The sequence below is a fragment of the Dendrobates tinctorius genome, unplaced genomic scaffold, assembly GCF_039654945.1.
Source record: "Dendrobates tinctorius isolate UK_male_01 unplaced genomic scaffold, ASM3965494v1 ptg000028l, whole genome shotgun sequence".
NCBI classification, from domain to species: domain Eukaryota; kingdom Metazoa; phylum Chordata; class Amphibia; order Anura; family Dendrobatidae; genus Dendrobates; species Dendrobates tinctorius.
Genome location: NW_027361696.1, coordinates 12,876,755 through 12,902,930, shown reverse-complemented (window position 1 = coordinate 12,902,930; position 26,176 = coordinate 12,876,755). Strand labels below are relative to the sequence as shown.

The 26,176-nt window shown below is 48.7% G+C and overlaps 2 protein-coding genes across 7 annotated transcripts in view; one reads left to right on the top strand and one right to left on the bottom strand.

Annotated features, from left to right (window-relative positions):
* Positions 1 to 22,826, bottom strand: part of PLEKHM2 (pleckstrin homology and RUN domain containing M2) — a 38,461-nt gene extending 15,635 nt beyond the window's left edge. For 3 of the 6 annotated variants that reach the window (XM_073570195.1, XM_073570200.1, XM_073570201.1), the window contains exons 1-5: positions 22,622 to 22,825; positions 14,958 to 15,064; positions 14,766 to 14,875; positions 14,595 to 14,694; positions 14,088 to 14,175 (exon numbers count right to left, since the gene is read on the bottom strand). In XM_073570195.1, the coding sequence (XP_073426296.1) occupies positions 14,088 to 14,175; positions 14,595 to 14,694; positions 14,766 to 14,875; positions 14,958 to 15,064; positions 22,622 to 22,720 (504 nt within the window). In that variant the 5' untranslated portion in view covers positions 22,721 to 22,825. Of the gene's footprint in view, positions 1 to 14,087; positions 14,176 to 14,594; positions 14,695 to 14,765; positions 14,876 to 14,957; positions 15,065 to 22,621 lie in introns of all 6 variants that reach the window. The other 3 variants (XM_073570198.1, XM_073570196.1, XM_073570197.1) reach the window with 3 other exon arrangements.
* Positions 7,833 to 10,441, top strand: LOC141085103 (uncharacterized). Its single transcript, XM_073570202.1, has 2 exons — positions 7,833 to 8,048; positions 8,134 to 10,441. The coding sequence occupies exon 2, from the start codon at positions 8,627 to 8,629 to the stop codon at positions 9,671 to 9,673; it is 1,047 nt and encodes a 348-aa protein (XP_073426303.1). The 5' UTR covers positions 7,833 to 8,048; positions 8,134 to 8,626; the 3' UTR covers positions 9,674 to 10,441.
* Positions 22,827 to 26,176: the final 3,350 nt, after the last annotated feature.

Sequence of the window (26,176 nt, the reverse complement as noted above, 5' to 3'; positions counted from 1 at the left end):
CATACATATGCAGAGCTGTACTCAATATTCTACTGGTGCAGTCACTGTGTACATACATTACTGATCCTGAGTTACATCCTGTATTATACCCCAGAGCTGCACTCACTATTCTGCTGGTGCAGTCACTGTGTACATACATTACTGATCCTGAGATACATCCTGTATTATTCTCCAGAGCTGCACTCACTATTCTGCTGGTGCAGTCACTGTGTACATACATTACATTACTGATCCTGAGTTACATCCTGTATTATACTCCAGAGCTGCACTCACTATTCTGCTGGTGCAGTCACTGTGTACATACATTACTTATCCTGAGTTACCTCCTGTATCATACCCCAGAGCTGCACTCACTATTCTGCTAAGAAACCAAGAGAAACACACTGGAGTACAAAGTCCATAATTATAAAAATGAAATTTATTACAACAATTTAAAATGACAGGAACAATAAATACATATAATGCAATATAAAGATCAGGCAATAATGGCTGGGGTCAATAGTAATAAAGTTAGAGCAAATTTGCCTACAAGGGCTTAATAGGCTCACACCTCTAACAATAACAGTGTACAGACAATAATCTGAGGTGTAAAGAAATGCTCAAGCAAAGTGCTTACCCATGATAAACTGCCCAGGACCACAGACCGCCGCAAGGTCTGTGGTCCTGGGCAGTTTATCATGGGTAAGCACTTTGCTTGAGCATTTCTTTACACCTCAGATTATTGTCTGTACACTTGTATTAAGACTGTTATTGTTAGAGGTGTGAGCCTATTAAGCCCTGTGTGTTGCCTGTATTGTAGGCAAATTTGCTCTAACTTTATTACTATTGACCCCAGCCATTATTGCCTGATCTTTATATTGCATTATATGTATATGTATTTATTGTTCCTGTCATTTTAAATTGTTATAATAAATTTCATTAATTTTTATAATTATGGACTTTGTACTTCAGTGTGTATCTCTTGGTTTCTTATTAGTATTTGGAGTGTCCTTTAGGGAGTCTCACTGATTTCCCACTATGATTGTGTTTGTGGGTGGCTTCCCTTCATATTGGTTGTTGCTCCTTTTGGTCTGTTTTCATCATCACTCACTATTCTGCTGGTGCAGTCACTGTGTACACACATTACTGATCCTGAGTCACATCCTGTATTATACTCCAGAGCCGCACTCACTATTCTGCTGGTGCAGTCACTGTGCACATACATTACTGATCCTTCGTTACCTCCTTTATTATCCTCCAGAGCTGCACTCGCTATTCTGCTGGTGCAGTTGTAAGGAGGAAGACCGGGCTGCGGGTACCTGTGCAATGCCGGGTCCAGAACTGTCGAGGCTGCATCCAGTGTTGCCGGGGGGAAAGAATGGGGAACCGTTCAGGACCCATGATCTGGTGAGAGGGGGAGTGGTGAGACCAGGGAGAGAGCAGGAAGCGTGAGAAGAGAGTACAGTTTCCCGCCGGCAGAGAGGAAGCAGAGGTGTACCGCGCTCCATAGCGAGAGAGAGAGTGCGGAGCCACTCCCTGGGACAGGTTACGTGAAGACCCCCGAAAGTCAGCGAGCGAGCAGGGTGTTGGGCGCTCAGCCAAACAGTGTGCGGTGCTCACATTGAGAAGCGAATGCCAGATGCAGGATCGTGAGGTGTGTGCCCCCTCCTTGGAAGGAGTGCAGCGGAGCACACACAGGGCAGAGACTTCTACGGCAAGTCTCCTCTCAGCGTTACAGATTGATGGACTAGAGGCTCAATGGGCAAAACCGGTGACCGCCCGAAGCTGGACCGTTTGTTGACAAGTTGCGCCTGAAGACGCCGTGCCGGCCACTGCCGGTATTACAGGTCTCTTTGGACTGCATGCGGTTAAGGACAGAGAAGTCACGATAAGTGAAGTTTAATAATAAGACTATTGTGCTATATCATAATTCTACTGTTAATAAACTGTTATCTCCCTGCGAGGAGTTCACTATTGTTAGAAATTACACCATACTGTGTTAGACCTTGTTCTGCATTCCCTGCGTTACTGCATCTGGGCATCTGCTTACATGTGGCGTAGTCGGCAGGATACAGTCTATGAACACAGAAGCAGCAGACCAGTCTGTCATGAGTGCCCTAAGATTCAGCTTGCTGCTGGGGGCCATGTTCTGCAATCTCCCAAAATTCTCAGGGAGTAATTTAATGCTGTGGGACTGGACTGAGCGTGTTAAAGGCATGTTGGGGATACATCCTATGACTCCTGCTATGCAAGCAGAGATTGCTGTGATGGCCCTGGAGGGTGAGGCTAAATGTTCTGTAATGTTTGCCCCTCCACCCCCCATGAACGGGACACGCTAATCAAGGTTTTGCAGACTTTGGAAGAAATGCATGAGGATCCCACCAATATTGGGAGTTGCGGATACAATTGTTCCGCCGTGATCAGAGAGGGGGAGTCAGTGACTCAATACATTAATGCGCTACAAGAGGTGAATGCGCCAAATGGGATGATGTGGGTGCAAGAGGGGATATTGAGTGATCAGTTTGTGGCGGGCCTCAGGGACGCGTTGCTTAGGCCTGTTTCACACTTCCATTTTTGACCATCAGTCAAAATCCGCCGTTTTTGCAAAAAAACGGATCTGCCATACTTTTGGCGGATCCGTTTTTTTCCCCATTGACTTGCATTACCGGCGGATCTTGACGGATGGCCAGCCGTTGGATCGGTTTTTTTGCGGATCCGTCAATTTTTTTCCGTCCGCCGAGATGCCTGGACGGACCATGTAACGTTTTTTCTACTGCAGGATCCGCATTTTTATACAGCGCATGCCCGGAGGAATGAAGTCAGGAGGAAATTTAACCCTGAAATCATTTCTGGCGGACAGAGAAAACAAAATTCTCTCTCTCTCTTCTCCTTCCCGGGCAGCGGTTCCTTTAAAATTCTTCATTCGGCGGATCCGTCATAAAAAAAGGATCTGGTGGCATTCGTTCAGATCAGTTAGGAATGGATCCGCTTTCCGCCTTTTTGGCGGATTTTAACTGACACAGAAAACTGAAGTGTGAAACAGGCCTTAAGCAAGCCTTGCAGGAGAGCATGCATGCCAAACAGTGTATGACCTTCCTAGAAATTGGGGCGGAAGCGCGCGTGAGAGCAGGAGCAGGGGACAGCAACCTTGGCAAGGATGGTCCGGAGCAATGAGGTACCCGCCTCACTCGCGGCTGAACCAGAATGGGCCAGAGAGATGAGAAAAGGAAATACGGGAAACGTGGAAAGAATGGTCCGGCCTCAGAAGAGCCCCCACTGTAGCTCAGTATACGCCCAGAGACAGGAGTGACTCCAAGTCCCACTTGCTCGTCGAACATCGCCAGGTAATGGGACAAGCTCGTGCAGAATAGAATCCGACTTGCTTCAAGCGTGAGAATGCTGGACACTATGCCCTCGGGTGTACGAGACGTGGGCGGTCCCTACCTCAGCAGCCGTTAAGACTAGCGGGTTCCGTGGCTGGGGGACACCGCCCGGAGCCTGAGAGACCAAGGAGGAGAGACAACAGTCCTGAAAGTTGGATTTCTATAAGCACTACCATCTGGGCTGAAGTGAAAGGGTGAGTCGTCCGTTGCTTGAATGATACCGGTTCGCAAGTGATCACCATGCCGGAAACGTACTTTAGATGTCATTTTCCAGAAGTGTCGCAGCCAGACTGGGACCCAGTGATCAGACTGACAGCGGCCAACCAGTCCCCCATCCCGGTCACAGGGGTGGTCTGGATGGAGATTAAAGTGTGCGGAAAGGATGTGGGCCAAAAAGGAGTCGTGTTGGTCGCCGGAGATGTCGGCAGCGGGCCTGCGGTGACTCTCGGGATGAACGTACTGAAAGAAATCAGAACTCTCCTGATCAGTGAGTCGCAAGGGGCCTTTCTGGACTGTTGGAGTCCTCGAACCCCACAGAGAAAGGTATTTCAGCAACTGATATGGGCTGCCCAGTCCCAAGAGACGTCAAGAGAAGGGAAAGTTCTGGGAAAGGTGATGGTTCCTGCAGCTGCTAAACTCATTCTACCACCCGGTCAGACTGTACTCACGTTGCTATTACGAGCTTGTACGCCTCTCGAAGGGGTGGAAGTGCAGATAGGGCACATACATTGGTAGATCAGGTAACCCAGAACTCCTCGTCGCTCGGACATTAGCCATAGTCCATGATGGTAACGTGGTGCGGTGTGTCAACCTGGGAGAAGATAATCTTACCTCCCGCCTAAAGGCCCCGTCTCACTAAGCGATCTCGGTAGCGAGATCGCTGCTGAGTCACAACTTTTGTGACGTAACAGCGATCTCACCAGCGAGATTGCTGTGTGTGCCAGCGATCAGCGAGCGGCCCCCCTGCCGGTATCGCTGATCGCTGGAAGAAACCTCTGGACATTTCTTTGGTCGCTGGTCTCCCGCTGGCCAGCACGCATCGCTGCATGTGACAGGCGGGAGACCAGCGATCAGGTGTAAAAAATAATAAAAAAAATAGTTATTCTCACCTTCCGACGTCCTGTTCAGCCATCCCGCCTCTCTCCACGCTCCGGTCCCAGTGATCCTTTGCACGAATGACTGCGAGACTTTGTTATCCCTCGAGACCGTGACATCTCGCGGTCATTCGTGCAAAGGATCACTGGGACCGGAGCGTGGAGAGAGGCAGGATGGCTGAACGGGACGTCGGAAGGTGAGAATAACTATATTTTTTATTTTGATTCTATTTTTTACAGCGATGGCAAGCGATGCCGGGCGCTCGGCATCGCTGTGCTGATCGCTGGTGAAGATGTCTGTGTGACAGCTCACCAGCAATCACATAGCGACTTACTAGCGATCCTGACACCTTGGTATCGGTGTCGGGATCGCTGGTAAGTCGCTTAGTGTGACGGGGCCTTAAGAGTGAAGTGGCCCAGGTGCTAGGAATGACGGAAGAGTTGGTGCAACTGGAGGCCGTACAGCTGGCAGTAACGCAAGGAGATCCATGGACCTTTGCTGTTACAGTGACACCGGAGAATCAGCTTGGAAACAAAGGAGGGTCGTCGAATCTTGGATCAGATGCGGGCCGAATTGACGGGACTCTCGCCGTAACAGGTAGAAGCTGTACCAGAGCGCTACCAAGAGGTCTTCGCTCGCCATGAAGATGACGTCTGGTGCACCCAGGCTATTGCTCACGAGATCCCCACGGGAAATGCTGCGCCAGTCCAGGAAAGATATCAACAGATACCGCCTCAAAAGTACAAGGAAGTGAAGGAAATGCTGGCTCACATGTTGTAGAGCGTAGTCATAAGAGAAAGTCAGAGCCCGTGGGCAGCTCCCATTGTTCTAGTTCAGAGGAAAGACGGAATCCTGCGATTCTGCATCGACTATAGACGATTGAATGCTTGTACAGTGTGGGACTCCTACAGATTGCCCAGAATTGAGGAATCTTTGTCTGCCTTGGGAAAAGCAAAGTATTTGTTGCCCCTGGATCTGGCCAGCGGGTACTGGCAGGTGCCCATGGCTTAACACGACTGGCCGAAGACAGTGTTTATACTGCCCATGGGATTGTTTAAGTTTAATAGGATGCCCTTTTCCATGACCAACGCACCCGGGACGTTTCAGCGGTTGATGGAAAGATGCTTCGGGGATTTGACCTTCGAGGCAATACTCATCTATCTTGACGATATCATTATCTATGTGGCCACCTTTGAAGAAAATCTCCGGCGGCTGGAGCAAGTGTCGAGTTTGCTGGAGAAGCACAGCCTGAAAGTGAAACCCCAAAAATGCCACCTTTTTCGCAAACAAATTGAGTACCTGGGAATCTGTTGAAGGAGTGAGACCGGCGTGAGAAAAGATAGCAGTGGTGCAAGAATGCCCCACCCCGAAAACAGTAAAAGACGTTCGGGCCTTTCTGGGGCTTAAGGGGAACAACCGAAGGTTTGTAAAGAATTTTATCCATCTCATCAATCCGTTGCTGAAACTACTAAAGCGAGTGGCATCTGGTTCAAAGAATCGAGCTATCCAATGGGGAAAAAGCCAGAAGGAAGCCTTCAGTGCGCTGCTTGACCCCTTGATATGTAGCTTGTCCGAGCGGCGCTCCCGAGCCCTGCTGTGGGGTCACAAGCTATATATCAAGGGGTCAAGCAGCGCTGGCTACCCTTCTGTCCTGTGGACCTTATATTTATGTCCCTCCTCATCATAGCATATTCTGTGCTTATTTACTACAATATTTGGAACATAGACCCTGGATCCTACAGGGATTTCTCTCTTTTCTTGTTCTTTTACGTCTTTAATATACAGCTGGATTAAGCGACTTATGATTAAGACAACGGTGGGGTCGAAACGTCAAGTTGTGCCGCAATCGCTCCCTTCCCCCCTACTTTTCCAGTGTATTGTGAGCACTATGTATTGTATATGCACAATAAAATTTTGACATTCTTTGAAAGATATTCCACTAAGAGTGTGCAGTGAATTTTTAATTCTTTTTTTTACATCTTGGGTATGAACATTGCCTGGTGATGATCAACCACTTCAAGTTCGTTGTAGTGACTCTGACCCGGGACCAGACTGCTGAGTCAGCTGCGCAGGCCATCTTACCAAGACTTCATCCGGGTGTATGGTTGCCCAAAGAGGATTCATTCTGAGTTACAACGTTTGTACCGGATTGAGAAGTAGAGGACCTCGCCCTATCATCCTAGGGGAAATGGAACATGCAAACGTTTCAATCAAACGTTGATTCAGATGCTCTGAACATTGGAGGAAGATCGGAAAATACGGAGGCCTAAGTTTGTGGCTGAATTAGTATGGGTGTACAACAATCGAGTGCACAGTACAATAGGGTACACTCCGTATACTTTGCTGTTCGGGCGAAGGGACGAGAGATCACAAAGCTAAAGCTGGATCCAGAAGAAGACTACCCGTGGACGGGGGTGTCTTCCTGGGTCCAAGAACATCGACTACAGACTCTTCGTCGCCTGGTACAGATGAAGTTCCGAGAACTCCAGCACCAAGACACAACGCCTATGCGAGGGACAGCTCTAAGGGCAGGAGATCGGGTGTTGATTCAGGACAAGCGGCCTCGGGGAAAGCTGATTCATTGATGGGAGAAGACCCCGCATCGAGTGAAACGCCGAGTCGGTCCTGACGGGCCGGTGTATGAATTTCAACCCAAACAGGATGAAAGAGCACCTACCCGAATAGTTCATCGCAGTATGCTACCGGCAGGGCTGTGGAGTCGGAGTCGTGGAGTCGGAGTTAGTTTTGGTTGGAGTCGGAGTCGGTAGAAATGTACCGACTCCAGCTTTAAAAAAAAGGTATTAATATTTCATAATTGAACTTTCATATGAATTTTATAACTGTTACTCAAATATATAGGTTCTATCAAACTATGAACAACAGTGATAAGCAGTTCTGCTGGAGATAGAGACATTTCTTAAGGGGGTTTTACACTAAGCGATATCGCTAGCAATATCGCTAAAACGTCACCGGTTTTGTGACGTTATAGCGATATTGCTAGCGATATCGCTATGTGTGATACTTACCAACGACCGGCTCCCATGGACCGCTGTCCATCGCTGATCGCGCGAGAATGTCCGGCTCCATTTCTCGTCGGGCGCTTCCTGGTGAGACTTCCTGCTGTGACGACAAGCGACGCTGGACGCGGGCGGGAGGACGTCTGGATCGCTGTGTGTGAAAGGTGAGTATCGTGCGCTGCGTCGCTGCTGAATCGCTGTGAGGTCTTTCTGTATGAAAGCTCACTAGCGATCATTTAGCGATGCACCAGCGATCCTGACCGCGTCGGATCGCTCGTCGGATCGCTGATGCATCGCTAAATGTAAAAGGGCCTTTACTTCTTGTGTGTCACTGTTCTCCACTGCCCTTTATCTAATCTTATACTTGGTTAACCTCATGCTGCCCCAACCCCCCTACTTACAATGTATGAAACTGAAAGTGAAAATGTGTTGCAAATTCTTAGTAGTAAAGCTCCTCCTCTAGACTAGATCATACTAGGTGTGCGTCTTCCAAGCATCTCACAGCTGCCTGCTACTCAGAAGAGGAAGACTGTAAGAAGTATTATCCTTTCAACAAACTTTGCATCAGTTAACTGTGAGTACATGAGGAATAATAACAGTATTACTGACCACTATATCAGTTGTACGACCTGGCAATAATTTTGTACAATTGTTTTTAGGAAAAACAATTGTCATTTGGATTGTGAATGCAGAATTAAAAACCTGAGAATGTCAAAGAAGCATCACATTAAATCAGCTGTATTTGAACATTTCACCATTACTCAAGATAGAAAACATTATGTCTGTCAGTGTATGACAAATGATCCAGACGAAAACAAATGCTGTGAAGCCAAGATGAGTGCATATTCAGGCAAAGATAAAAATGCTCCTACCAGAGCTTCTAATCTAAAGAGACATTTACAGCGCTTTCATCCAGAAGTACTGAAAGCAGTGGATGAGAAAGACTGCATCCAAACCAATGAACCAGTGCCCAGCTCTTCCAGCCAAACAAAGGAGCAGAGAACTTTGCAGCCATCAGTTGCAAGATATTTTGTCAGTGACAAAGTTACTGTGACAATGACAGTAGATACATTTAAAAACAGATCATAGAGCTTGTTGTAAAGGATAGTGTGCCTATTTCATTATTTTCACGACCAGCTTTTATGTGTCTGAATGGGGAAATGGCCCGCAAGCTTGGTGTTTCTCTGGAGAGAGAGAGAGAGTATTAGAAAATTAGTAATCGAAGAAGCTTTTAAACAAAAGGAAGAACTTAAAAAAACTCTCAAGGGACGCTTTCTGTTTCTTAAAATGGATGCCTGCACACGTCACAGAGTGAACTATTTTGCCATCAATGTCCGATTTGTTTGTGACAAAAATAAAATAGTTACCAAGACATTGGCAGTAAAAGACACCAAAGCTCATCACACCAGTGTGTTTCTCCAGGTCTTGGTGGAAAAGGTTCTGCAAGACTATGAACTTAAAAAAGAGCAAGTTCTTTCTGTCGTAACTGACAATGCTTCAAATATGATAAGTACTATTAAGCTAATGAATGAGAGTAATGATGGTGACCAGCAGCTAGAAGAACATTCTGGGTCCACAGACACAGAAATGTTTGAAATAGAGGAACACAGTATTGTAACTGAGGAGCAAACTGAAGTTGCTTCAGATGAACAGCAACATGATAGTTTAGATGATCTTGTTGAAACTGTGTCAATATGTTCTTTCATTCATCACATGCGCTGTGTTGTGCATACGCTACAGCTGGCTATAAGAGACAGTCTGCAAGAAGGACATGCTGCTGCACTGATTGGCAAGGTGAGAAAATTGGCTACTGTTGCCAGAACCCCTAAAGATGACTCAATTTTGAAGAGACGTGCTGGAAAAGGGGCAATTATTGATCAAGCCACACGATGGGGCAGTACTTACTTAATGATTCAGCGCTTGGTTGAACTGAAAACCTTTCTTGTAGACATGGCTAACCCTCAACTGACGCTAAATGAAAGTCAGTGGAATCAGGTGACTGAGCCGGAAAAATTGCTAGAGCACCCATTTACAGTGACTAAAAAATTACAAGCAGAGGACTTAACTCCAGGTATTTTCTTAAAGGAGTGGAAGAACCTGATGTTTCGCCTGTCCCAAAGAGGAGGGTTAATTGCAAGTGGCATTGCTACATCAATGAAACGGAGAGAGGAGCTACTATTACAAAATAACATTCTTTAGGCAGCTGTTTATGTAGACCCAATGCATCAGATTCTTCTAGATGATCAACAGCTAAGTAAAGGAAAAGAAGCTCTGTTTGAAATAGCAGTAAGGATGAAAGGGTTGCAGAACAGTCAGGAGGAACAAGAAGAATTTGGTCGTCCTGCCACATCTTCACCCTCTTCATCAACTGATAAAGAATTTAATTTTGAAAAATATTTGGATCACAAGGACCGTGCAAAGCGTTCCCGCATAGAAGAAGAGTCATCCCCATCAAGGAACACAGCCAGTACATTTCAGCAGAATTTTTCATGTGCACTAAAAGAAATTGAGAAATTTGACCGTTCATCAAAAATAACAGTGCAACAAGCGATTCCTCTGTATCCTGACATTGTCAGAGATGTTGCCCGAGTGGTTACTGCTTTGCCACCAACACAAGTTAGTGTAGAGAGGTTGTACTCTGCTCTCAAAATAATTAGATCAGATTTGAGGGCATCCATGAAGGAGGATCTGACAGAGGCAATACTTTTTCTGAGGACAAATTTATAGATTTCTTCTTATTAACTGCATAAAAGTGTTTATTGCATATTTACTTACAGTTTATAAAAGTTTATAAAGTTATTTGCTATATTCTAATTGTATTCTAATAAATGTAGTTTTTGCTCTAAGTGGTCTGATTACTTATATGATGGTGAGAAACTGAATAAGCACGATGTTTAATATTTTACAACAGTAAATTTGTTGTTATGAATTGGCCATTTATGAAGGAGTCGGAGTCTAAGCCGGAGTCGGAGCCTGATAAAATCCAGGAGTCGGAGTCGCAACTGTGGCTTACCGACTCCACAGCCCTGCGTACGGCCCTGTCTGTCACAGGGTCCTAAGAAAGGAGATAGTGCCAAACATCGCCAAGGAGCCCACTTCAACAGTTCTCAACTGTGATGAGGAGGAGACATTCGCCTCCACCTCAGACTTAAACGATCCACCGTCCACCGGTCCCAGGGCAGTGCCTGGTCTTGAAGCAACAGAGGCAGCAAATTTATTGGACCAAAATATTCTCCCGCCTCCTATCAGTCAACCTGAACAACGCCGGTCGGAGCTAACGACAGCTGGAGGAGTACCTCCCACTCGTTATGGACAAAACCAATTTATTTGGCAACAAATTATTCAAGGAGTAGAAGAATGTGAACGTCTGCTGAAAAAACTCTTGCCCAATGAATTGCGAGTTAAAGGAGGGCGGGAGTGTAAGGAGGAAGACCGGGCTGCGGGTACCTGTGCAGTGCCGGGTCCGGAACTGTCGAGGCTGTGTCCAGTGTTGCCGGGGGGAAAGAATGGGGAACCGGACAGGACCCATGACCTGGTGAGAGGGGGCATGGTGAGACCGAGGAGAGAGCACGAAGCGCAGGAAAAGTTCGGAGCCGCTCCCTGGGACAGGTTACGTGAGGACCCCCGAGAGTCAGTCAGCAAGAAGGGTGTTGGGCGTACAGCCAAACAGTGTGCGGTGCTCACATTGAGAAGTGCCAGTTCCAGGATCTTGAGGTGTGTTCCCACTCCTTGGCAGGTGTGCAGCGGAGCACGCACAGCGCAGAGACTTCTACAGTACTTCCCATCTCAGCCTTACAAATTGATGGACTAGATGCTCAATGGGCAAAATCGGTGACCGCCCGTTGCCGCCAGAAGCTGGACCGTTTGCTGACAAGTTGCAACTGTGGACGCTGTACCGGCCGCTGCCGGTATTACAGGTCTCTTTGGACTGCATGCGGTTAAGGACAGAGAAGTCATGATAAGTGAAGTTTAATAATAAGACTATTGTGCTATATCATAAGTCTACTATTAACTGTTATCTCCCTGCGAGGAGTTCACTATTGTTAGAAATTATACCACACTGTGTTAGACCTTTTTCTGCATTCCCTGCGTTACTGCATCCATGCACCTGCTTACATAGTCACTGTGTACAAACATTACATTACTGTTCCCGAGTCATATCCTGTATTATACTCCACAGCTGCACTCACTATTCTGCTGGTGCAGTCACTGTGAACATATATTACTGATCCCGAGTCATATCCTGTATTATTATTATACTCCAGAGCTGCACTCACTATTCTGCCGGAGCAGTCACTGTGTACATACATTACGGATCCTGAGTTACATCCTGTATTATATCCCAGACCTGGGCTGCACTCACTATTCTGCTGGTGCAGTCACTGTGTACATACATTACTGATCACGTAGTGATCCTGACATCCTATATTATACTCCAGAGCTGCACTCACTATTATGCTGGTGCAATCACTGTAAACTGTGTTCCAAATTATTATGCAAAAAGAGTTAAGGAGTGATAAAGTTAGAATTTTTTTGCTTGTCATTTAAACTCATTGATGGTGATGTGTACATACATTACTGATCATGTAGTGATCCTGACATCCTATATTATACTCCAGAGCTGCACTCACTATTATGCTGGTGCAATCACTGTAAACTGTGTTCCAAATTATTATGCAAAAAGAGTTTAGGAGTGATAAGGTTAGAATTTTTTTGCTTGTCATTTAAACTCATTGATGGTGATGTGTGTCAGGGTTCTTTATATCACTGAAAGCAATTGCAGATACCTGTGCAAATTAGTTTGGCAGGTGTGTCCAAATAAAGGCAAGACTACTTAAGAAGGCTTTTCCACATTAATAAGCAACCTACATTTGGGAAAGAAAAAGGATGTGTCGGCTGCTGAGAAGCAACAAATTGTGGAGTATTTAGGTCAAGGCATGACTACAATCAACATTGCCAAGACACTTCATCGTGATCATCGCACAATCAAGATGTAGCTGATAAGGAAAAATTGAGGACTCTTTCCAACAGGCAATTCCGTCAGGTTAAAAGAGCAGCTGCATAAATGCCTTGTCATAGCAGCAGACATGTTTTTGAAGCTGCTGGTGCCTCCAACGTCCCCCGACCAACAAGATGCAGGGTCCTTCAGAGGTTTGCAGCTATGCGTAAGCCATCCTGTCGACCACCTCTATCCACTGCACACAAGCAGAAACGGCTCCAGTGGGCCAAACGATACATAAAGACTGACTTCCAAACTGTTTTGTTCACCGATGAGTGCCGTGCAACGCTCGATGGTCCAGATGGATGGAGTGGAGGATGGCTGGTTGATGGACACCCCATGAAAACATGGCTAAGGCGCCAACAAGGAGGAGGTGGAGTAATGTTTTGGCCTGGAATCATGGGGAGAGAGATTGTCGGCCCCTTTAGGATCCCTGAAGGGGTAAAGATGAACTCCATAATCTATGTGGAGTTTCTAAAACAGCACTTCCTGCCATGGTTCAAGAGGAAGAACCGTGCTTTCCACAGCAAGATCATTTTCATGCATGATAATGCACCGTCTCATGCTGCAAATAACACATCTGCATCTCTGGCTGCTATGGGCATAAAAGAGGACAAACTTATGGTGTGGCCACCATCTTCCCCTGACCTCAACCCCATTGAGAACCTCTGGAGCATCATCAAAAGGAGTGTCTATGATGGCGGGAGGCAGTTCACATCTAAGCAACAGCTCTGGGAGGGTATTCTGTCCACATGCAAAACAATTGAAGCACAAACCATCCAAAAACTGACAAATTCAATGGACAAGAGAGTTCAGAAGCTTCTTTCGAACAAGGGGTCCTATGTGCAAAAGTAACATCACCTAGAAGAAAGTTTTGACTTGAAAACTGTTTGATTTCATTTTGTAATAAGCTGATAATGCTTATAATTTCACAATTGACCATTTTTTTGTTCAAAATAAAAAGGTTGAAAACTCTACTGTGCATAATAATTTGGAACATGCATTTTGAGTGTTTCTTATTTTTAAAAATATACTGTTTTCATAGGCAGTTTGTTCAAAAACATTGCAATTATACTAGAATATTAGATGACTGGAAAATAACTGACTACAATTCATATAGGTAATTTAGAGAAAATATGAGGAAATATTTTTTGCATAATAATTTGGAACACAGTGTGTACATATATTACTGATCCCGAGTCATATCCTGTATTATACTCCAGAGCTGCACTTACTATTCTGCTGGTGCAGTCACTGTGTACATACATTACATTACTGATCCCGAGTTACATCCTGTATTATATTCCAGAGCTGCACTCACTATTCTGCCGGTACAATAACTGTGTACATACATTACAAGTATTTACTTGGAGATTTCCACTGTGGATACAGGTAAATTCCATTTTTCCCTTGCTGACGATTCCCCGTCTCAGGCCCTGAGGCTGCACTACTGATGACATTCTCTTCTCTGACCTCAGCTGGTCTTTGTGTTGCTCAGTTTCGGACGCCGCTCACCTCCCTTATCCCCCCAAACATTTTCCCCCGATGTTCAGTATTAGCGGTGCATGCACCCCATCAACAATTCCTGCAGATCTCCACTCAGCCACTACTCACCAGCTCAAGCTCAAATCTAATGAACTCCAGGCCGGACACGAGGGTAAGGAACAGGGTGAGATGATCATGGCTGCAAACCAAGGCGTTCCTAGAACACAGCAACACAGCACTGAAGAGGCAGAGGCGAGGCGCTGCAAGAGAGGGAGGAGGCGAGGCGCGGCGGCAGACACTGGGGGAGCCCGGAGGAGGCGCGGCGGCAGACACTGGGGGAGCCCGGAGGAGGCGAGGCGCGGCGGCAGACACTGGGGGAGCCCGGAGGAGGCGAGGCGCGGCGGCAGACACTGGGGGAGCCCGGAGGAGGCGAGGCGGCAGACACTGGGGGAGCCCGGAGGAGGCGAGGCGGCAGACACTGGGGGAGCCCGGAGGAGGCGAGGCGCGGCGGCAGACACTGGGGGGAGCCCGGAGGAGGCGAGGCAGCAGACACTGGGGGAGCCCGGAGGAGGCAAGGCGCAGCGGCAGACACTGGACGGAGGCGTGTTTAGTGTAGGAGAAGGGGACTCTGCTTACTTGTAGTAGTATTTCTCTAGGAGACTCTGGTTCTCCTGGAATAACCTCAGGTAGCTCTCCAGGGAATTCTCGTTGAGCGCCAGGTACAGCCAGGCACGGCCTGCAGGGGACAGTGGAGGTTACGCGCCCACAGCGGCCCATCACAGGCAGTTACAGATCACCAGTACTCACTGCGGCCAAGTAGCGTCGCCACATGCTGCTGATCCTCAATCTGCTTCACGGCTTCTCTGCGGGTGAAGTGGACGACGAGCACCCAGTACCCGGAGGAGATGTCCTGCAGCCTTGGTGGGGGAGAGATGATCCATCACGGACATTGCTGCGACCACTGAGTCCACACACATCAGAGCCCCGGACCCCACTTACCCATAGAGCAGAGCGTGGTCCAGGTGCTCACACAGCCTCTGCAGGACGCGATCATGGTTGCGTATTGCGGGGGTCTCATCCTCACATGCAGCAAAGTAACTCTGTAACTGGGGACAAGAAAACGAGTTAGTGCACACAAGGGGTAGCAGCCCAGTGCACTCCTGAACCCCTCTGTGCTGATGGGAGCCACTGCTTACGTTCTATATAACTCTCAAAGTACTCAAGCGCCATTTATCTGTGCTGCAGCCATATCCTCACATGACTAGATCCTAATTAATGTTCCCCCCATTTCTGGATTTATAACAGAAGCAGCCATTACAGCACATATATATTACACAAGAAAAAAGAGGAACATGTAACCCCTCGATGTCACAAGACGAGCAATCACCAGAAAGTATCGTCCCTGTCAGTTTCTGGCAGAGTTCAGTGGTTTTCGGTCGGGGTCTCTCAGCGTGGCTCATCTAGGACTAATGACCTTTGCCGGCTCCACATGTCAGAGTGCGGGGGCATCTCATATCTACAGCGCCCTCTTCAGGTCACCACAGGTTGCCCCTTAGGTTCGGCTGCTGCAGAACTTCCATCTTCTCCTGGTGATTTGGAGGTCGCTCAGGGTCGTTGTCTGGTCGGAGGTGACATTCTTCCTCATCTTCAGCTTTTAGTTGAGGCCAGAATATTCTGATGGGAAATTGTCTGATATTTGTTGTGTCCATAATCCCCTCCCCCCTTGGTTAAAGGCCCAGAGCCCAATGCTGCCCCCACCATGCCTGACTGTGGAAGTCTTCTGGTGATGACCGGTGCCGGCTTTGTGCCTTGTGGAATTATGGCCGCAGTTACCCAGCAAGCTCATCAGACAGATCACGTTTCTGCTTCTGGCTGACGTTATAGCGGTTCTGGCAGAACATCACCGGCCCATAGGTTTAGTGAGAAAAGACTCTGTCTCCACCCGACCCCACAGGCTGGAGATATGAGGGATACAGGGGATTGTGGTCACATGCAGGACACAACCAGGACTGGTCAGAAGCTCATGCAGCTCCTCTAATGTAGTGGTCGCCTCCTGCTGCCTCCAACACCAATGTTCTGGTGCACTCATCACTGAGGGATATGCAGTTCTGGGTAATGTCACCTCCTGCTGCCTGCAGCACTAATGTCCTGGTGCGCTCATCACCGAGTAACGCCCAGTTCTGGGTAATGTCGCTCTACTTCCTCCAGCACCAATGTTCTGGTGTGCTCATCACCGAGGGACGCTCAGTTCTGGGTACTGTCGCTCTGCCTCCTCCAGCACCAATGTTCTGGTGATCTCATCACTGAGGGACGTCCAGCTCTGTCAGATCTCGGACCCTTCTTGTGACGCCTTCAGTGTCCGTGGTAGATCTGATTCCTGGAATTGTTCTTGTTCCTTCTCCTGACAACTTTCCACACTGAGATCCTTTGCTGTGTTGTTAGCTGTTTACATAACAGGAAATGTCAAGAAAATCCTCCTGGAATAGCGACACTTTCTCTGTTGTTAATCACAGTCACTGAACATGACGGCGGCTGATCACCGACCACTGAGTAACTTGGGGGGGGATGTGATCGGCTGATACTGAGCACTACCACCATTATATAGCAGGGTGTGCACCCTTATGCAAACACATTACTGTAATTTTGTCATTTTTATTTTCCTCTCAAAGATTTCAGTTTATGGCGACACTAAAAGGGGAGTGTAGACTTTCAATATCCATGGTGTAAGTGCTGGAGCGTTATACGAGGGGCGGACAGCTCATTCATAACCTCTCTAGGTTTAATGCTTGCTATGCCTAGACTGTATTTCCGGATGGTCGGGATTCTTTACATTCACAGGCCATCGCCCAAGAAACATAAGCCGGTCACATGACATTTTAGAAACCTGTTCTGCTACAAATGTAAGCATGCCCCACCACAGATGACAGTCCCATACCCGGCCACTAGGCAGCGCTGCTTCAGTGGATGAATGGACATGTCAGTGTTTGGCGTCAGTCCATCTGGTTGAACGAATGATGGCCATCACGTCTCTGCGCCATCCCCCCATAGGTAGCCAGTCTTTGAGGTGGGCTGATTTATAACGTCTGCAATCCACCTCCAGGACCACAAGTCTCAGCATTCTCAACATCACGAGCCTAACATGGCTGGCACCGTGAGGGACTGCAGGTCATAGGGTCTTCTCCTACAGATCATGTGACAACTGCTCCCCCAGCACAAACCTAATGTAAGGGGCAAGGCTGAGAAACATGTGAGGAGACTGATCACTGGATGGCACTGCAGTGCAGGACGACCAGCAGCAGATCCCAGAAGATACACTGACGGCAGTGCCCAGAAATACTACAGCCAACCCCCCCAACGCACCGAGGATTCACAGCCGGGCCCCGGTTATCGGCAACGCACCGGGGATCACAGCCGGGCCCCGGTTATCGGCAACGCACCGGGGATCACAGCCGGGCCCCGGTTATCGGCAACGCACCGGGGATCACAGCCGGGCCCCGGTTATCGGCAACGCACCGGGGATCACAGCCGGGCCCCGGTTATCGGCAACGCACCAGATTTCAAAGCCGGGCCCCGTTAACAGCAACGCACCGGATTTCACAGCCGGGCCCCGTTAACAGCAACGCACCGGATTTCACAGCCGGGCCCCGTTAACAGCAACGCACCGGATTTCACAGCCGGGCCCCGTTAACAGCAACGCACCGGAGATCACAGCCGGCCCCCCCGCTATCAGCAGCCCGGGGATCACAGCTGGTCCCCGTTATCAGCAACGCACCGGCGATCACAGCCAGCTCCCGTTATCAGCAACGCACCGGGGATCACAGCTGGCCCCGTTAACAGCAACATAACAAGTAGAACAGCCAGACCCCATTATTAAGCATCACACCGAGGATCACAGCCAGCCCCGGCTATCAGCAACACACCGGGGATCACAGCCGGCCCCCGTTATCAGCAACGCACCAGGGATCACAGCCGACTCCCGTTATCAGCAACATAACAAGGAGAACAGCCAGACCCCGTTATTAAGCATCACACCGAGGATCACAGTCGGCCCCCATTATCAGTAATGCACCGAGAATTACATTCGGCTCCCGTTATCAGTAATGCACCGAGGATTACAGTCGGCTCCCGTTATCAGTAATGCACCGAGGATTACAGTCGGCTCCCGTTATCAGTAATGCACCGAGGATTACAGTCGGCTCCCGTTATTAGCAACGCACCGAGGATTATAGCCAGCCACCGTTATCAGCAACGCACTGAGGGTCACAGCTGGCCCCTGTTGTCAGCTACACACCAAGGATTATAGCCGGCCCCCGTTATTAGCAAGGCACCAAGGATTACAGCCGGCCCCCCATTATCAGCAACGCACCAAGGATTATAGCCGGCCCCCTCCATCAACAACATGAGGAGAACAGCCGGCCCCCGTTATCAGCAATGCACCGAGGATCACAGCCGACTCCTGTTATCAGTAACGCATCGAGGATTACAGCCGATCCCCATTATTAAGCATCACACCGAGGATCATAGCCGGCCCCCGCTATCAGCAACGCAATGAGGATCACAGCGGGACCCTATTATCAGCAACGTAAAGAGAACAACCAGCCCCCTTTATTAAGCAACGCAATGGGGATCACAGCTGACCCCCGTTATCAGCAACACACTGGGGATCACAGCAGGCCCTCGTTAACAGCAACGCAATGAGGATCAGAGCCGGCCCCTATTATCAGCATCGTAATGAGGAGAACAACTGGCTCCCTTTATTAAGCAACGCAACGGGGATCACAGCCAGCCCCCGTCATCAGCAACGCACCAAGTATTACAGCCGGCCCCCCATTATCAGCAACGCACCAAGGATTATAGCCGGCCCCCATTATGAGTAACGCATCGAGGATTACAGCCGACCCCGTTATTAAGCATCACACCGAGGGATCACAGCCGGACCCCGCTATCAGCAACGCACCAGGGATCACAGCCGGCCCCCCGCTATCGGTAACGCAATGAGGATCACAGCGGACCCTATTATCAGCAAAGTATAGAGGAGAACAACCGGCTCCCTTTATTAAGCAACGCAATGGGGATCACAGCTGACCCCCGTTATCAACACCACACCGGGGATCACAGCAGGCCCCCCATTATCAGCAACGCAATGAGGATCACAGCCTGCCACCGTTATCAGCATAACACTGAGGTTTACAGCCGGTCTCTATTATCAGCAACGTAACGAGAACAGCTGGTCCCCGTTATCAGCAACACACCGGGGATCACAGCCGGCGGCCCTGTTATCACCAAAGCACCGGGGATCACAGCCGGCCCCCATTATCAGCAACACATTGGGGATCACAGACATCCCCCGTTATCAGCAACACATCGGGGATCAAAGCCGGACCCCGTTATCAGCAACACACCGAGGTTTACAGCCGATCGCCGTTATCAGCAACATAACGAGGAGAACAGCTGGCCCGTTATCAGCAACACACCGGGGATAACAGCCAGCCCCCGGTATCAGTAGCAAACAAGGAGAACAGCCAGACCCAGTTATTAAGCATCACATCGGTAATCACAGCCGGCCCCCGTTATCAGCAACACACCGAGGTTTACAGCTGGTCCCTGTTATTAGCAACATAATGAGAACAGCTGGCCCGTTATCAGCAACGCACCGGGGATCACAGCTGGGCCCCGTTATCAGCAACGCATCGGGGATCACAGCCGGCCCCCGTTATCAGTAACATAACAAGGAGAACAGCCAGATCCTGATATTAAGCATCACACTGGGGATCACAGCCGGCCCCGTTGTAAGCAACGCACCGAAATAAGGGAGTCACAGTGGGCCTGTTACCCACAGGGTATAATGTACAGTGGGGCACAGGGTATAATGTACAGCGTATAACGGGGCAGAGTGTAAAATGTGCAGCGTATAGCGGGGCACAGTGTACAATGTGCAGCGTATAGCGGGGCACAGTGTACAATGTGCAGCGTATAGCGGGGCACAGTGTACAATGTGCAGCGTATAGCGGGGCACAGTGTACAATGTGCAGCGTATAGCGGGGCACAGTGTACAATGTACAGCGTATAGCGGGGCACAGTGTACAATGTACAGCGTATAGCGGGGCACAGTGTACAATGTACAGCGTATAGCGGGGCACAGTGTACAATGTACAGCGTATAGCGGGGCACAGTGTACAATGTACAGCGTATAGCGGGGCACAGTGTACAATGTACAGCGTATAGCGGGGCACAGTGTACAATGTACAGCGTATAGCGGGGCACAGTGTACAATGTACAGCGTATAGCGGGGCACAGTGTACAATGTACAGCGTATAGCGGGGCACAGTGTACAATGTACAGCGTATAGCGGGGCACAGTGTACAATGTACAGCGTATAGCGGGGCACAGTGTACAATGTACAGCGTATAGCGGGGCACAGTGTACAATGTACAGCGTATAGCGGGGCACAGTGTACAATGTACAGCGTATAGCGGGGCACAGTGTACAATGTACAGCGTATAGCGGGGCACAGTGTACAATGTACAGCGTATAGCGGGGCACAGTGTACAATGTACAGCGTATAGCGGGGCACAGTGTACAATGTACAGCGTATAGCGGGGCACAGTGTACAATGTACAGCGTATAGCGGGGCACAGTGTACAATGTACAGCGTATAGCGGGGCACAGTGTACAATGTACAGCGTATAGCGGGGCACAGTGTACAATGTACAGCGTATAGCGGGGCACAGTGTACAATGTACAGCGTATAGCGGGGCACAGTGTACAATGTACAGCGTATAGCGGGGCACAGTGTACAATGTACAGCGTATAGCGGGGCACAGTGTACAATGTACAGCGTATAGCGGGGCACAGTGTACAATGTACAGCGTATAGCGGGGCAGTGTACAATGTACAGCGTATAGCGGGGCACAGTGTACAATGTACAGCGTATAGGGGCACAGGGTATAATGTACAGTGTATAAGGGGGCACAAGGTATAATGTACAGTGTATAAGGGGGCACAAGGTATAATGTACAGCGTACAGTGGGGCACAGTGTATAGTGGGGCACAGGGTATAATGTACAGTGGGGCACAGGATATAACGTACAGCGTATAGTGGGGCACAGGGTATAATGTACAGCGTATAGTGGGGGCACAGGGTATAATGTACAGCGTATAGTGGGGGCACAGGGTATAATGTACAGTGTATAGTGGGGGCACAGGGTATAATGTACAGTGTATAGGGGCGCACAGTGAATAATGTACAGTGTATAGGGGGGCACTGGGTATAATGTACAGCGTACAGTGGGGCACAGTGTATAGTGTACAGTGTATAGGGGGCACAGGGTATAATGTACAGTGTATAATGGGGCACAGGGTATAATGTATAGGGGCGCACAGTGAATAATGTACAGCGTATAGGGGGGCACTGGGTATAATGTACAGCGTATAGTGGGGCACAGGGTATAATGTACAGTGTATAGGGGGCACAGGGTATAATGTACAGTGTATACTGGGGCACAAGGTATAATGTAAAGTGTATAAGGGGCACAGGGCATAATGTACAGTGTATAATAGGGGCACACAATGTATAATGTATAGTGTATAGGGGGGCACTGGGTATAATGTACAGTGTATAAGGGGCACAGGGTATAATGTACAGCATATAGTTGGGCACAGGGTACAATGTATAGTGTATAGGAGTGTACAGTGTATAAGGGGCACAGGGTATAATGTACAGCATATAGTGGGGCACAGGGTACAATGTATAGTGTATAGGAGTGTACAGTGTATAGGGGCACTGGGTATAATGTACAGTGTATAATAGGGGCACACAATGTATAGTGTATAGGGGGCACTGGGTATAATGTACAGTGTATAAGGGGCACAGGGTATAATGTACAGCAAATAGTTGGGCACAGGGTACAATGTATAGGAGTGTACAGTGTATAAGGGGCACAGGGTATAATGTACAGCATATAGTGGGGCACAGGGTACAATGTATAGTGTATAGGAGTGTACAGTGTATAGGGGGGCACTGGGTATAATGTACAGCGTATAGTGGGGCACAGTGTATAGTGTACAGTGGGCACTGGGTATAATGTACAGTGTATAGTGGGGCACAGGGTACAATGTATAGTGTATAGGAGTGTACAGTGTATAGGGGGGCACTGGGTATAATGTACAGCGTATAGTGGGGCACAGTGTATAGTGTACAGTGTATAGGGGGCACTGGGTATAATGTACAGTGTATAGTGGGGCACAAGGTATAATGTAAAGTGTATAAGGGGCACAGGGTATAATGTACAGTGTATAATAGGGGCACACAGTGTATAATGTATAGTGTATAGGGGGGCACTGGGTATAATGTACAGTGTATAAGGGGCAGAGGGTATAGTGTATAGGAGTGTACAGTGTATAGGGGGCACTGGGTATAATGTACAGTGTATAGTGGGGCACAAGGTATAATGTAAAGTGTATAAGGGGCACAGGGTATAATGTACAGTGTATAATAGGGGCACACAGTGTATAATGTATAGTGTATAGGGGGGCACTGGGTATAATGTACAGTGTATAAGGGGCAGAGGGTATAGTGTATAGGAGTGTACAGTGTATAGGGGGCACTGGGTATAATGTACAGTATATAATGGGGGCACATATAATCACACCGGGGTCCGCACCTTCTTCACGGACAGGTTGATGTTCTCTAGGATCCGGTCTTTCACCTCCCTCGGATCCATCCGCCCAGTACACCGGTTCTCGAGCTCCGGTGCCGTCATGTGACTGGCAGGAAGTGACGTCACGAATAGGGGGCGGAACAAAGTACGGACAGAGCTCGTGGTTTTGCAAAGACAGCGACTCAATTACTATGCGGGGCGGGGTATGCCCGGAGGGAGAGGAGCTACAAGTTATTGTGACTTGACATGTGACTGGGTTCGAAGGCGTCCACGCGAGAGCCTGCCTGCAGGGGACTACAACTCCTAGCATCCCAAGCTGCATCATTACTTCAGCCAATCGAATCCCAGTTATCATTTGTAGGAAAATGAAAGTAGCCAACTGATTGGTTTGTAAGAGTTCAGCCGTCTCCTAGCGACCAATGACTTGCTCTGCCGCCTCTAGCACCATTGTTCTGGTGCACTCATCACTGAGGGACACCCATTTCTGACTAATGTCGCTCTGCTTCCTCCAGCACCAATGTTCTGGTGTGCTCATCACCGAGGGATGCCCAGTTCTGGGTAATGTCACCTCCTGCCTCCTCCTGCATCAATGTTATGGTGCGCTCATCTCCGAGGGATGCCTAGTTCTGGGTAATGTCGCTCTGCCGCCTCCAGCACCAATGTTCTGGTACACTCATCACTGAGAGACACCCATTTCTGAGTAATGTCGCTCTGCTTCCTCCAGCACCAATGTTCTGGTGCGCTCATCACCGAGGGATGCCCAGTTCTGGGTAATGTCGCTCTGCTTCCTCCAGCACCAATGTTCTGGTGTGCTCATCACCGAGGGATGCCCAGTTCTGGGTAATGTCGCTCTGCTTCCTACAGCACCAATGTTCTGGTGTGCTCATCACCGAGGGATGCCCAGTTCTGGGTAATGTCACCTCCTGCCTCCTCCTGCATCAATGTTATGGTGCGCTCATCTCCGAGGGATGCCTAGTTCTGGGTAATGTCGCTCTGCCGCCTCCAGCACCAATGTTCTGGTACACTCATCACTGAGAGACACCCATTTCTGAGTAATGTCGCTCTGCTTCCTCCAGCACCAATGTTCTGGTGTGCTCATCACCGAGGGATGCCCAGTTCTGGGTAATGTCGCTCTGCTTCCTCCAGCACCAATGTTCTGGTGTGCTCATCACCGAGGGATGCCCAGTTCTGGGTAATGTCGCTCTGCTTCCTCCAGCACCAATGTTCTGGTGTGCTCATCACCGAGGGATGCCCAGTTCTGGGTAATGTCGCTCTGCTTCCTACAGCACCAATGTTCTGGTGCGCTCATCACTGAGAGATGCCCAGTTCTGGGTAATGTCGCTCTGCTTCCTACAGCACCAATGTTCTGGTGCGCTCATCACCGAGAGATGCCCAGTTCTGGGTAATGTCGCTCTGCCGCCTCCAGCACCAATGTTCTGGTGCACTCATCACTGAGGGACACACATTTCTGGGTAATGTTACTCTGCCGCCACCAGCACCAATGTTCTGGTGCGCTCATCACCGAAGGACGCCCAGTTCTGAGTAATGTCGCTCTGCCTCTTCCAGCACCAATGTTCTGGTGTGCTCATCACCGAGGGATGCCCAATTCTGGGTAATGTTGCTCTGCCTCCTTCTGCACCAATGTTCTGGTGCACTCATCACTGAGGGACACCAGTTATGAATGAGTCACCGGAGGAGGAAAAAACAAAAATGCACGCTAAGTCCAGAAAACCGGAGAGGTTGGTAGCTAGTGGATTGCAGACCCCTGATAACAGAGAAAACTTAGCTTTAGAAGTCAGGAACTGAACTGGAGGCCAGAGCTCAGAGCAGAGAAATCACCAGCAACCCTTCAGGGCATCGGCTGAATTTTATCCGCTTAGAGATTCCGGATGTCCAATCGCAATCCACCTGTTCAGGTGACAGGTTTCTCCCATCCAAATCAGTTTCACCACCTCCTTTCACCAGCAGAGGGAGTTCATTGGGCATCAAAGGTGAACGAGAAAATGAGCTCACAACAGTACCTCCCCATTGAGGAGGGGTCACCGAACCCTCATCCACGCCACCAGGCCGATCAGGATGGGCCCGATGAAAAGCACGAACCAATCTTTCAGCATGAATATCAGATGCAGAGACCCAATAATTATCCTCCTGGCCATAACCCTTCCACTTAACCAAATACTGGAGTCTCCGTCTAGCCAGACGAGAATCCAGTATCTTCTCAACCTCATATTCCACATTACCTTCAACCAATACAGGGTCAGGAGGTGCCACCACAGGAACTACTGGCTCAACCTCTTCAACAGAGACTTATGAAACACGTTATGGATCTTAAATGTAACAGGAAGAGCCAATCGAAAAGAGACCGGATTAAGAATCTCCAAAATCTTGTAAGGTCCAATAAATCTAGGTTTAAACTTTGGAGAAGCCACCTTCATAGAGATATTCTTTGATGACAACCAAACCATATCACCCACCTTAAACCGGGGACCAATGGTCCTATGCCGGTTGGAAAACCGCTGGGCCTTTTCCTGGGAGAGAGACAACTTATCCACCACTTGGTCCCAGATCTGGTGCATTCTCTCCACCACAGTGTCAACACCTGGGCAGGCAGAAGACTCCACATGCCCTGAAGAGAATCGAGGATGAACCCCAAAGTTACAAAAAAAAGGTGACATCAAAGTGGCAGAACTAGCTCTATTATTTAAAGCAAATTCGGCCAAGGGCAAAAATGAGACCCAATCATCCTGATCAGCAGAGATAAAACATCTCAAATAAGACTCCAAAGTCTGGTTTGTTCTCTCCGTCTGCCCATTGGTCTGAGGGTGAAACGCAGAGGAGAAGGACAAATGAATTCCCAGCTTGGAACAAAAAGTCCTCCAAAATCTAGAGACAAACTGAACTCCTCTGTCAGATACAATGTTCTCAGGAATCCCATGCAAGCGAACCACCTGTTGCAAAAACAAGGGCACCAACTCTGAGGAAGATGGCAACTTAGGGAGTGGTACAAGATGGACCATCTTAGAGAATCTATCACTAATCACCCAGATAACAGTCATTCTCTGAGAGACAGGCAGATCAGAAATAAAATCCATTGAAATATGGGTCCATGGCCTCTTGGGCACCGGCAAAGGCATCAACAACCCACTAGAGCGAGAACAAGGTTTAGACCGGGAGCAAGTCCCACAGGACTGCACAAAATTCCTGACATCACGAGATAAGGCGGGCCACCAAAAAGACCAACTCACCAAATCTCTAGTACCAAAAATACCTGGATGACCAGCCAATGTGAAGCAATGAACTTCAGACATTACTCTCTTCCTCCACTGGTCAGGAACATACAATTTTCCAATGGGACAACGCTCAGGTTTGTCCTCCTGATACTCTTCCAGAGTACGTCTCAAATCAGGCGAGATGGCAGAAAGAACTACCCCCTCACCTAAGATGGTAGCAGGCTTGGTAACAATAGGAGAATCAGCAAAGAAACTCCTAGAGAGGGAGTCTGCCTTGACATTCTTAGTGCCCGGAAGAAAAGAGACCACAAAATCAAAACGTGTGAAA